The sequence below is a fragment of the Lissotriton vulgaris genome, chromosome 12 (genome assembly GCF_964263255.1).
Source record: "Lissotriton vulgaris chromosome 12, aLisVul1.2, whole genome shotgun sequence".
Taxonomy (NCBI): domain Eukaryota; kingdom Metazoa; phylum Chordata; class Amphibia; order Caudata; family Salamandridae; genus Lissotriton; species Lissotriton vulgaris.
This window is the reverse complement of record NC_141700.1, coordinates 493,592,717-493,606,439: the sequence shown is the minus strand read 5'-3', so window position 1 is coordinate 493,606,439 and position 13,723 is coordinate 493,592,717. Positions and strand designations below refer to the sequence as shown.

Genomic DNA, 13,723 nt, shown 5'->3' with positions numbered 1-13,723 from the left:
AAAGTCCCTGAGGACAACGAGCTGAGCCAAACATCTGGCTTGAATTTTCAAGTTCACCTCTAAGCACCGCTGTCAGTTAGACGTATGAGTTGTTCCTTTGGCACATGCCAAATGTAACCAGCACAGAAAGGGCAATGATTTGAAGGAATCGCGCCACAGAATACAAACAGAGAAATTAAAGGTGACCATTCTTTCTAATCCTGTGTCACCCAATCTAGAAATCATACCAGTGCTAATAGGGGGGATGATGTATTTCCACACTATACCCAATTCTCCACTGCAGATCGTAGTCTTGGTTGTCCTGTGGGGATATATTGTGTTCTGGTCTCTCTATAAATTGGGTGACATTTTCTTATTAACTGAGCTGCGGGAGTATCATTTATATATCCTATCTCAAGCACCAAAGGACCATTTAAATGGTGGCTAAGGAGCCACAGGAAAGCAATCCGAGAATGGGATGGTTGAGGGAAAAGTTGTGAGTATATCAATATTAGGAGATTCAATGTTATGGGTAACTAACTTGTTGGATTCCAGCCATCCGCTTTTTGTTAAGACACACTGTACAGAACACTAAAGCTTTACAAAGCCTGAGGAGTGGTGAAGAGAAGAGGGGGGATTAGTAGAGCTAATTCTGCAAAAGCAATTTGCCAAATTAGGCATTGGAAATCTATCTAAGTACTAAAGACCTTGTAGCGACCTTGAAGACTTATAGTACTGACATTTTCATTTACGGAAGCAAGTGTCTGCACTTGCAGGGCCGGTTCTGGCCGTTATGGAAAGGTATCGAAATCAATTTGTGGCAAAACACAATGAAATCACACATTATATTTCTGAAAAATACAGTTTTTGATTGAATTGTTTGACGCCTTACGATTCACTTTTTGACACGGTCCTGAAATAAAGGTGTACCACATGGTGCAATAGATACGTCATTCAACAATGATTCGGAGGCAGTAGTATTAATTGGAAGCACAATGTTTGCCACGAGGAGCACACTCATTCATGGAAAGTGTGCAAGAGAAGTCAGAGACTTCAGAAAGTTGCAAGCTAGCAGTCAAGAACAGGATTCAGGGATACACTCAAAGACTCACTGTGGAGGCTCTCTTGCTGTTCTTTGCACTGAAGGCAATGTACATGCGCAAAGACCAAGGTTAAGGACAATCTTCAAGCTAAGTGGAATAGCAGAAACACCATTTGTGACACGATAAACGCCTTACGATGGTTAAGACCATTGTACGGCGCAGGTGAGATGTTTTTCAAATGTTTACAAAAGAAAGACTCAGTCTTATGTTTTCCTATTCACCCATCCACAATAAAAGACGAGCATAAAGTTAATTAGCATAATTTAGTGAGCATACGCTTGCGATAAAACAAGAAAACGAAACAAATGACAAAGCATTTTAAATGTTATTATGCATAGTGTATCACTCTTTTGAAATTTCAACATTGCCACCACATTTAGCTGCAACATGTCGGCTATCTTGGAACAGTAAAACCAATGATACACTAAGCATAATCACACCTACCCAGCAAGCATCCTGGAATGTATGCTGCATTGGGCACCATTGTAGTATCAAGATGGTTGCCATGTTGCTTCCTAACAACGTTAAACGATTATACACAATAAACACCACCATACTAAGAGGGCTGACCACTTTCGAAGCAGTGGCTGCGGGTATGCAGTGAACTCCAATTTAAATCAGCCACATGTGAGTGGCTTGGTAGCAAAGAAAAGAGAGGGGGGACCCATAAGAAGAGAAAATGAAGAACAAAAGGATTGGTACACCAGAATTGACACCGCATTTCAGGTAGATGTTCCACATTTTATCAGCGAAATGCCACAACTCACAGGGAAGTAGAAAAAATGGCTAAAGTGGGTTGCCTCATGCTAAAAACGGTCATGGGCAGAAACAGAATGTGAATTACAATCAAACAGACCAATGGCTGAAGACTGCCTACCTAAAGCCTGTTTATGTACCCATTGTTACGAATGCATTCATTATTTAATTATTTTTCCGATTAAAAAGTCCTTACTGAGAGCTAAAGCTATCAAGCCAGTCCTAAGAAGTACAATACACACATTGTAATTGTATTTATGTAACGAATATGCTACTTACCAGTATGCATCTGTTCTTGGCATGTAGGGCTGCTGACATTCATATCTGTGCATAGATCGCCGCCTAGTGTTGGGTCCGGATGATTGCACATTGTTGTCCTGGAAGAGTCTTCGAAGTATCACGAGATAGGTGGCTCCTCCCCTGGACTACAGTGCGCATGGGCATCGACTCCATCCCCAGATTGTTTTTAGCCATTGTGGCCAAGATGGAGTGAAACTCAGTGAATGATGACCATGCTATGAGTATATGTGAATACTGCAGCTGCTACAGGCGCCGGGGAGGAGGGCGGGCGATATGAATGTCAGCAGCCCTACATGCCAAGAACAGATGCATACTGGTAAGTAGCATATTCGGTTCGAGGCATGTGGGCTGCTGAATTCATATCTGTGCATAGAATACATAGCAGTCCCTCCATTAGCGGCGGCCGCCTGTGCCAGCTGCAGCAGTTTGAAAAAGTGTTTTGAGAACAGCCTGCCCTACAGCTGCCTGCTGTTTGGAGTGCACATGAGCTATGAGGAAAGCCACTTTCCATGTCAAGAACTGAATCTCGCAGGAATGCAGTGGTTCAAAGGGAGGACCCATCAGCCTGGTAAGGACCACATTGAGGTTCCACTCAGGAGCTGGTGGAGTCCGTGGCGGAATGACTCGTTTGAGTCCTTCCAGAAAAGCTTTGATGGCAGGCACCCTGAAGAGGGAGAGGTGCTGCCTATTTTGGAGATAAGCGGCCATTGCAGACAGATGAATGCGAATGGAAGCATAGGCCAGATTACACTTGTATAGATTGAAAAGGTAACAGATGATGTTCTGAATAGAAGCATCCAGCGGGTTAATGTTGTGGGCTGCACAATAAATGACAAACCGCTTCCATTTTGCCGCATAGCATGCTCTAGTGGTGGGCTTTCTTGCCTCCCGAATGATGTCCATTCAGTCGGCAGGTAAGTGCAGGTAGCCAAATTCTAGGACTTCAGGAGCCAGATCGCCAGGTTGAGCTGTTGCGGATCTGGGTGCTGAATGTCGCCATGGCTCTGCGTCAGAAGGCTGGGTGTGAGGTGTAGCCTCTGATGCGGCACCACGGACAGTTCTAGAAACGTGGTGTACCATGGTTGATGAGCCCACGTTGGAGCAACCAGGATGAGAGTCATTGAGTGCTGTCAGAGGTGCTGGGGGAAAAGCGTACGCAAATTTGCCTGCCCAGTTCATCCATATCGCATTGCCCTGCGACTGCGGGTGTGGGAACCTGGTGGCGAAGCTTTGACATTTTGGGTTCTCCCTTGTGGCGAACAGGTCTATCTCTGGATGACCACACCTTTGGAAGTACTGTTGGAGTACTGATGGATGTATCTCCCACTCGTGCATTTGGTGGCTGTGCCTGCTGAGCAGGTCCGCCATCTGATTGTCCTTGCCCGGGAGGTGTTCTGCCATGAGGAAGATGTTCCTCTGAATGGCCCACTTCCACATGCTCTGACCCAGATGAGACAGCTACGGAGAGTGTGTTCCTCCCTGCTTTTGAATGTAGTACATGGCTGTCATGTTGTCCGTCCGGATCAACACGACCTTGTTGCACAGATGTACTTTGAAGGCTTTGAGTGGCATGAAGATTGCCATCAGTTCGAGAACATTGATGTGCATCTTCCGTTGCTGTTGCGTCCATAGGCCCTGCACTGTGTAATGGAGTACATGAGCTCCCCATCCCTGGAGAGAGGCGTCCGTTGTCAGGATGATCTGTGGCACAGGCTCTTGGAACGGTCGGCCCTTGCAAAGGTTTTGTGGATTCCACCAATGCAGAGAGTTGTATGCCCGACCGCTCACCAACACTAGGTCTTTCAACTGCCCGTGAGCCTGAGTCCACTGACGTGCTAAGCACTCCTGAAGCGGGCGCATATGTAGTCTCGCGTGCGGGACTATGGAAATGCAGGAGGCCATCATGCCTATAAACTGCATGAACACTCTTGCTGGAAGCGAGTGTTGAGGTCTGAATTTTTGGATCAGCGATTGAATGCTGCTGACTCTCACTGAATTCGGCTGTGCTGTGGCCGCCAGAGTGTCTATGGTCGCCCCCAGATACTGCCGTATGTGGGCGGGCTGGAGGTGGGATTTTGGGTAATTCAGTGAGAATCCCAGATCGTGCAGGAGGTGAATGGTGTGGGACACATGGTCGGCACACTGCTGGGCTGACTTCGCTTGGATGAGCCAGTCGTCCAGATAGGGGTAGACGTGGACGTTCTGCCGTCTCAGATGTGCCGCCACCGTCGCCAGGCACTTGGTGAACACCCTGGGTGCCGTGGTGACCCCAAAAGGCAAAACCCTGAACTGGTAGTGTTGGTTTTGGATGGTGAACCTGAGGTATTTTCTGTGTGAAGGATGTAGTGGAATGTGAAAGTACGCATCCTTTAAATCTAAAGTTGCGAGAAAGTCCCCCTGTTGGAGCAGCGGGAGCACCTGCTGCAGTGTCAGCATGTGGAAGTGCTCCTACAGGATGTAGAAGTTGAGGGGCCTGAGATCCAGGATGGGCCTGAGGGACCCATCCGTCTTTGGAATCAGGAAGTACAGGGAGTAAACTCCTGTGCCTCTTTCCTGCATGGGCACGAGCTCTATTGCCCCTTTTTGCAGCATGACCTTGACCTCTTGCTGCAATAAGTGCAAGTGCTCGTCCGACATAGGACGGTGCCTTGGGGGTATGTTGGGGGGAGTGGATGTTAACTCCAGACAATAACCAAATTGGATAAGCTTTCTGACCCACCTGTCCGTGGTGATGGACTTCCACACGGGCAGGAACTGCTGGAGTCTCCCCCTGACAGGTGTTGTGTGGTCGGGGGGGCAGTGACACTGAGTCACTGTTTGTTGGCGGTAGAGGACCTGGAGCTGTTGTTGCCACATCCTCTGCCCTTGGCGCTGTTGCCGCGGTATCCACCACGACTCTTGTTGGTGTAAGTAGTCTGGGTGTTGCCTTTGTAGAACTGCGCGGACTGCAAAAGCTGACCCCTGGAGGTGCCTCTGGTATTGGAGCGACGAAAGGACCCACCCCGAAACTGCTGGGACTGCAAGGCACCCATGGATTTTGCAGTGTCAGTGTCCTTTTTCATTTTTTCTAGGGTGGTGTCAACATCCGGGCCAAACAGGTGATCAGGGTTGACTGTTTGGTTCAAGATGGTGGTCTGTATGTCTGGCTTGAAACCAGAAATTCTTAGCCAGGCATGTCTCCGAAGCATAACACTGGTGCTAATGGCTCGCGCAGCGGTGTCAGCCGCGTCTAGAGCGCACTTTATGGAAGCGTTGGAGATTAGCTTCCCCTCCTGGATTAGCATCTCAGCCCCTTCCTTATAGTGATCAGGCAGATGTTGCAAAAGGGTCTCTAGGGTATCGTAGTGCGCCCTGTCATAACGCGCTAGGAGCGCCTGTGTGTTTGAGATGCGCCATATGTTAGCTGCCTGCGCTGCAACCCTCTTCCCCGAAGCCTCAAAGACCTTGGACTCTTTGTCTGGGGGAGGAGCATCACCCATAGTCTGAGAGTTGGCCCTCTTCCGGGCATTCGAGACGACCAGGGAGTCCAGAGGCAACTGTCCTTTAATGTAAGTTGGATCAGTGGGCGCCGCTTTGTACTTTTTGTCAATCCTCGGGTTGATGACTCTCGCCCTGGTGGGTTCTTTGAAGACCTCAGCAGCGTGCTTTAAAACGCCTTTCAGCATTGGCAGAGTTTTTACAGTCTTTTCAGACACAGAAAAGGTGTCAAAGAGGAAATCTACGTCCACAGGGTCAGCATGCAGCTGGACATTGTGATTGGCTGCTGCTCGCTCAATGAGGGCATTGAAAGCAGCAGAGTCTTCAGTAGGTGAAGTCTTAGCAGAGAAGAGCTGAGGGTCTTGTCCTGAATGTGGATCCCCAGGCTCACCACCAGCAGACCAGGGCTCTGTCACATCCTCAGGGTCTGTGTAGACTGGATAGCTATATTCATCCTCGTCATCGCCCTCACCCTCGTCCACGTCGGAGTGAGCGGGCGAGACCTCATGAAGTTGTGGTGAAATGGGTTCCACCAAAGCTGGGGCACCAGCAGAGTCCATCTTCCTTTTTAGGGGGATTTTGTAAGACTCCAATAGGGGTTCTGGGGTGATTTTCCTCTTAAGAAGGGAAAGCCTGCCTGTTTCGGCATCGATGAAATGTTCCTGACGCTCCTCTTCAGAAAGTTGTCGAGGCCGCGGGCCAAGGACCACCAACGATGCCTTCGGCGTCGAAGATACCTTCTCGGGCACGCCGGCCCCCGGTTTAGCAGCGAAAGCCTTCGGCGCCGTCTTAGGCGGCAAGATAAAAAGGATCGGCGTGGACGCCTTCGCCGGTTTCTCAAGAGGCTTTGCAGGCGGGGGGGTTCTTCGGCTCGGCTGCTGCGGTGCCTTCCCTTATGCGCTGCAGGGACTCCGTTACCTTCTTCGTGAACGCGGCCGATGGACGTGCCGGTTTGACTGAATCCTTCGAGGACGGTTTCGGAGTGGAGTCCTTCAAGGCCACTTCCGGAGTCGACACACTTGGCGTAGGCCCCTTGGCCTTGTCGTGTGGAGGCGGGGCAGAGAGGACCTTCGGGTCATTGTGCCGCTTCTTCGGGTCCGCATGAGACTTCCTGGAGACGTCGACAGCCTTCTTGTGGTCTACCCGACCCTTGCCGGTGTCGATAGTTTTTGGCGCCAACGCTTTAGCCTTCGACGTGGTAGCCTTCGGCTCAGCCATTTGGACTAGGCCCTTCAACTCGACGGCCATCTTAGGTTTCTTTGGCGCCGAGGCCTCCGAAGTCTTCGAACCGACCAATGCGATGCGCACTTTCGGTTTCGATATCTGCCCTTGCGCAGCATCAGGCGTCGAGACCGTAGGTTTCACTTTCGGCTTTTTCACCGGGAGTGACTCGGTACCAATGTTCGTGGACGGGCCTACAGGCGGGGCCGAAGAACTCCAATCAAGGTCTTGGGTAAGGCACGAAGGCGATCCCTCGACCTGGGCCTTATCGATTGGCACGGCCCCAGAGTCAGTCTGAGGAAGCTCCTCGTCCGAGCTATCCTCCATGGCCCCTAGGGCCCCGTCGTCGTCTCCTACCTCCTCGACGACTTCTTCGTTCTCGAAAGCCTCGGCCTCAGCGTCGTAGTCTTCCTCGACATCCGACGCGGGGTTAGATTCTGAGACGTCCAGGATATCTTCATCCTCTACCTCCCCAGCATCAAAAATGTCCGTAGGCGCAGTAGCAGATTGCTGGGCCTCCAGGCGCGCAGCTCGACGGAGCTTGAGTGTCTTCTTGGACCTGAATCTCGAACAGGCCATACACTTGGTCTCATCGTGGTCCGGCGACAGGCACTTGTTGCACACCGGGTGGACGTCAATGTGTGGGTACTTCGAGTAACACACCGGACATCTCTTGAATGGACTACGGTCCATGATGGATGGTCGATGAGTCTGGAGCGTCGACAAGGCCTTCCGTGCCGAAAGCACGCGGAAGTACAGAGCTCGGCTCGGAGCCGAGGAAAGTTATTAAGCCGAACGCAAGACAATACCGACGCAAGACTAAAGACCTTTTGGTCTCGAGGAAAGTTTACTGTTTTTTTATCGATTCCGACAAGAGGGAACCAAAGACATCCGAACCCAATGGCAGAAAAAACAATCTGGGGATGGAGTCGATGCCCATGCGCACTGTAGTCCAGGGGAGGAGCCACCTATCTCGTGATACTTCGAAGACTCTTCCAGGACAACAATGTGCAATCATCAGGACCCAACACTAGGCGGCGATCTATGCACAGATATGAATTCAGCAGCCCACATGCCTCGAACCTCTAACTACCCCTGATGAGGCGTTGAAGAGCATTTTGGGAAGTAGCACGGTACTCTGGAACCCAAAAAGGATTCGAGGTGGATCAGTATACAGAAATGTGTGTTAATTTGAGCAGTGGGCATGCGAGCCTGTTAAATGTATTGAATAATATAATGTAGAGATAGAAGAGGGACACGTCTAGAAAGTGCTATCTGGAGATCATAGTAGTAAGATGAGGCTTGGGATGAGTAAAAGGAGACATGGAGGAGGGAAGAGTCTCTAGAAAGGGATTAGGGAAATCATAGTAGTAAAATGAGGTTGGGGTTAAGTCAAAGGGGGGATTCATGAGAGAAGAATTTAGAAAGGGTTGTTTGGGAGATCATAGTAGTAAAATGAGGTTTGGGGTGAGGCAAGAAGGAATGGGGAAAGAGTCTAGAAAGGTTTATTTTGGAGATCATAGTAGATGAATGAGGCATAGGATGAGTCGGTGAGTGGAGGCAGAGGATATTTTGAGAGAGGTATAACGTGAGACGGAGTAGCGCATTGGAAAGAGTCAAAGTTTTTTTTTTCTACTACAGTAGGAGTAAAGTAATAAATATATAGATACATAACTACATAGAAAGGTTATACATAAAGAAGATGATAAATTGAGATTTTAAACTGTATTGCACAAACCCAGACTTTCAAGTGTTGCTGTACTTGAAGCTAACTTACTCACGGCTAAGTACTATGTATAAAATACAACTATGTACAAAATTAGTTGACAAGCAATACATAGCACCACCAACATTTACTTCACCTTTGTGACATGCAACTTCTTCCCAATCAGATGCCAGATGTAGGCTAACCACAAAAAAGTGAAGCCCAAGCCCTCTCCAAACTGTGCTTCTTTTTAATCTTTTTCAGTTGATTACATTAGTTCTGATGGCAGCTGCAGGTCAGGCCAGAGATAAAAGTTTGTTTTGCACAGTGTTCCAGTCCTGTATGTATGTATGTATGTATGTATGCAGAGCGCGGAGCCACAGACGCATTGATTGCAGCGTGCAGACCAGGAAGGTGATCAACTGACTACGCTTGCCGCAATTAAGTCCCGGTACTGTAGGAGCTTGAAAATCTGAAAAGCTCGGCAGGCCAACAATACTTTCATTTTCGATGTATCCATTCTGACTGCAGAACCCCTTCAGTAAGCAACTGCATTAACCACTGGAGTCTCCCACTGGATCACATCAATTGACTCTTCCCCAGATAGGCTCTCCAGTACATCGCAGCCCTGACTGGACCCGGCGATTAATACAAGCACCTAGACCTCGAGACCATACATACGCGCACTTTATTCCCGCTACCCGCCCGAATACGACACCACCGTGCAGCCTCACAGGAACACACACACATCCATTCCCCTGGAACAAGAGTGACCGCCAGCACACGAAGGACAAAGACTCATCCTTTTCCTACTTCGATCCCCAAATGATAATTTCAGATGGCTCACTCTATGTTCTGAAGAAGATCTTAACTAACAAAAAGATCGAAACGCCGTCGACCGCTACAACAGGAACTCCATCCACTGTACATATTTAATTGGAGTTCCCTCATGTTGTCAATGTGATGTTTTGTTTTTTATCTCGCTTTCTCTTAATCACAATATGCACCTACCCACTTACGTGAGCACCTGAACGTATTTTTGAGCTTCAATGTGTATAAATGAAAATAAACCATAAATATTGCCCTACAACCCTGCTCCCTCTTTGATCAAGTGTCAAGCCTAAATTGAACGTACCCTCTCCCCACAAGGGAAGAAGATATAGGTACACAGTTTATCAATAAAACAAGCACTGGCAGCGCGGAATACACAGATGGGGGTTGCAGAGGGAGAGAGAGAGGCGGAGGAATTTTTGTGCGCGCACGCTGCGCGCGAAAGCACTGCTAAGCAGCATTTAATTGTCCGATGGCAGGAACTGGTCGGGGAGGGGTGGAGCGAGGCACGCGCGCTTGTGCGCGTAATCGCAAGCTGGTGGCCAAGCCTTTGGTAGCAGCACTTTTAAAACCTGCTTACAAAATGTGTTGCAGAGCAGCGCATGCACATGCGCTGACTCAGCGAGACCTAAAAACTAAACATACATTTGAAGCAGAGGGGGGAAAACAAGTGAAAATAAAGTATTTACATTCTGAATAGCTCCAAAAATAATGGAAGTGAAATACTCCAGGGATACTACCATGATGGCACAAAAAGGAAAATTAAGTAATTACATTCTGAATAGCTCCAACAATAATGGAAGTGAAATACTCCGGGGATCCTACCATGATGGCACGAAAAGGAAAATGAAGATGGTAACCGGGTGTTTGGTTTTTATACACTGGATTATCCAGAAGCAGTTATTTTCAAATTAGAGTGCTACATACATCTACTTCCTCTAGTTGCACAATATGTTACAAAATCTGCAAAATACCCGAGGTGTTCTGTGATGATTGGCCAGATTCTAGCAGATTACTGTTAAAGGGAAAATCAGTCATGAACCCTGCTTATTCATTAGATTTCTTGTGCAACTGTGATATCGTTAATACCACAATCGACACATTTATGGCGCTACTACAGCTGCCTCAGACGTATTCAAGAACAGATTCTTAATGTCAATGTCCTCACTGCTGACAGAATGCACAAAAAATATTAGCCAACAATCACAGTCTGGGCATGTTCTACTAATTTTGGTTTTCAAGCAGAACAGGAGAAGGGGTCTTAACATCCAAAACAACATAAGCATAGCAAGCCACAGCTGGGGAAGAACAAAACAGTTTAGCTGTGTGCCATAAAAATATTGTGAAAAAACAGGAGCTTAGCACAGACACAATGTGTACGGGCATAAGGTTTATGAAACTGGATGATTATATCAAAACATTTTATGGTGAGGGAAGACAAACTAATTTTGCAATGGCTTCTCTCTGTGTTTCAATTTATTATGCAATCTTCTAGTCAATAGAAAAAACGGACTATGAGCCTGACGGTTTGTTTTTTTCAACTATAAAAGAGAAACTTACTGGATAATAATCCGCCACAGCTTTCACCTGCTCGTAATCATCAGCACGTCCCAGCTGAGCCAAACCCTCTGGGTAAAGCTTCCCGCAGTGTGGAAAGAGCTTGGCTCTGTCTTCCTTAGACAGCTCGGTCCCGAACGAGTTAATGGTGATGATGAAGGCTCGTCTATCAGCTTCAAACTTTAAAGGGAGAAAACACAGCAGAATATTAACTGCTTCATCTGAAAACAACTTCTTGAAAAGCTTGGTAAAGTGCAAAAAAAATTATATGATGGTGTTCGAGCCTTATTTATAGTGAAGACACCAAAATTGAGTGTAATTGGAAAAGGAGTCACATTGTGCACCGCTGAGCGTCTAAAGGCAAAATGTGTCACTTGGTGATATTAATCATATTTAAAAGAACATACCCCAACTTGTACATAGTTTGATCAGTAAGGGATTCCATGACCACTTTTTCCTACAGGACTAGTCCAACAAAGTCATAGAATCCTAAGGCTGGGTAGTAGCTTCTAGAACCCAAAAGGTAGGAAGCACTGAAATTATACAACTTCGGCATAGCTTTAAAATCGAATAGAATATTTTTTCCCAAGACACTAATCTTTGCTTAATAAAATTTCTTGTGCACAAATTTCAAAAATATTTCATCCAGTTTTACATAAGTAGATCCAAAGTTCACAGCGTGCCAATTCAGTGTGCCCAAAACAAACAGCCAAAACGTGTTTAGAGGCACTTTTTCAAGGTCAAATTAAAGTTTGTAGTTTCTACTTACTTTATCGATTGAGAGACAAGACATGGTCACAGTCGTCATTATGTCAAAAAGTGTTTAAGCACCCTTAATTCATAAATTGACCTTCAGTGTTTACTACAATTACTCAACTGATTGACAGCCTCACAAAAAGGCCAGCTCCCAATACCAAAAATGGTGACAGTCTCAGTAAGTAAAAAATAAAATGAATAAAATACAACACCAACTCCATATTCTACGACATGACTATTTACCAAACATTAGTGAAACAGCTCATGATAAGGCTCATAGAAAGGATACACAACCCCCTCACGCATTTTCGGACGTCTGGGGCTTGGTTTTCCCCTTAATTAATGCTTCCTTGGCGAACTTCTAACCCTGGAAATTGTGGGCCTTTGTTTCCTTTCGGGGGTGGGGGGAGTGCTTGGTGGAACACTTTACAAGGACTCACCCCCTTTAGAGGGAAATCCTCAGCAGCCCCCTATATCCAAACCCTTTCCATTGTGCTCACTCCAATCCAGGGCAATGCGTCTGAACCCCCCCCCCCCCCCCCCCCCCCCACACACACACACCCACAACCAAGTGAACATAATATCCCCAGATTTCAAGTAAATTATCTACAAGGAGTTTTCTTAACAGAAGATTCTACACGTATATATTATCCAAATAAAAAACATACCTCTTCCCAACATATACTGACTTTACCACAAATGTACAGTTATTATAATGAAGAGTCTGTCATTCATGGCCAATCTAAACATAATGGACGACAAATTGCAGTTACAGATATGGACAATTTGGGTTTCCCATTGTTTGTCAATCTACCTATCCATAACATGTGGCTTGGTCAGGATCACATGCTCTCCTTAAATGCCGAGCAGCTGCTGAGCAAGGCATCACAGGTAATGAGATGCAGACTTCTCTCTCAGGGAGAGCCTTGACATCTTCAAACATCTTAATTAGCAATCTAACATCACTGGGCTACCAGAGAACCATCCTCATTGAAAATGGCAGTACTACTGCCACAAATCTGATAGTCCATTTCAAACTACAAAACTCATCCTGTTAAGGCACTACTCACCCTTAACACTGATGACACCCACCAATTATCATGGCAGAGTGGAAAATTAAATACATGTCCTTGGCCCTGTGACAAATTGGGCGCCTCACCTAGTCCCAAGGATGCAAACAACCCATTTCTCCAAGCAGAAAATATATTCCTTCAGACACGAAATTCAAAGATGGACAACTCCTCCAAGAAACATTTCAAATTAGATCAGGAACTGGTAACAACCATACAATCCAGTACCTTGCAAGCTCAGCCACAGTCTGTTCAGAGATGCTGAATAGAACCATTTCAAACAAAAGACTGAGAGTCCCATGCGAATATCTCTACATTTTAACATTTAAATCTTGAAAAGAATTTCAAAAACAGACCACAGTTTAGACTTTCTTCTCCGGTTCATTTTGTCAACTAAAAACGAAGTCTCAAAAATCCTCTCCAACCTCAAACAAGTACACTTTCTAATAAAAAATGCAATGACACTGTAGTGCTAAGAAACACAACAAGGGTCAGTCTAACCGTAATGACTCCTTTGCAATCACCAATTCCCTCTTCTGCACAAGAAATGTAACGTCTGAGAAGAAACATTTAAATGTGGTGAATTTGCTATTATAATTAATGGAAAAAAATAATAATAATGGTTATTCAGACTACCTTCTGATGGAAATTAGGAGCAGAACTCATGTTAGCCAAAGACCGTATATCTAGCCAATAGTAGTAACCCAGTAAATGCTGAATTGCACCAGAATGAAATAAAAGGACTCACTTCATTTTAATAACAAAAAAGCAGTCTGCCTGTCAAGCCAAGTCTTTGAATCTAGATTTTGTTAAAGAGTTAATTTTAACAAGTTGCTTGTAAAACAACTTGCAATAAAGTGAGCAGTACAGATCAAATAACTTCTGGGGAATCATACGTGCCTCACGGAGGTAATTAGTACAAACAGAAGCCCTCTAGTAAAAAGTCCAATGCATTATGACCAATCTTA

At 46.2% G+C, this 13,723-nt stretch overlaps 1 protein-coding gene across 1 annotated transcript in view; it reads right to left on the bottom strand.

Annotated features, from left to right (window-relative positions):
- The window catches only part of ATP6V0D1 (ATPase H+ transporting V0 subunit d1), a 368,906-nt gene that overhangs the window by 164,361 nt on the left and 190,822 nt on the right, over positions 1-13,723 (bottom strand). The window contains exon 6 of the mRNA XM_086945246.1: positions 10,933-11,109. Within this exon, the coding sequence (XP_086801372.1) occupies positions 10,933-11,109 (177 nt within the window). The remainder of the gene's footprint in view (positions 1-10,932; positions 11,110-13,723) is intronic.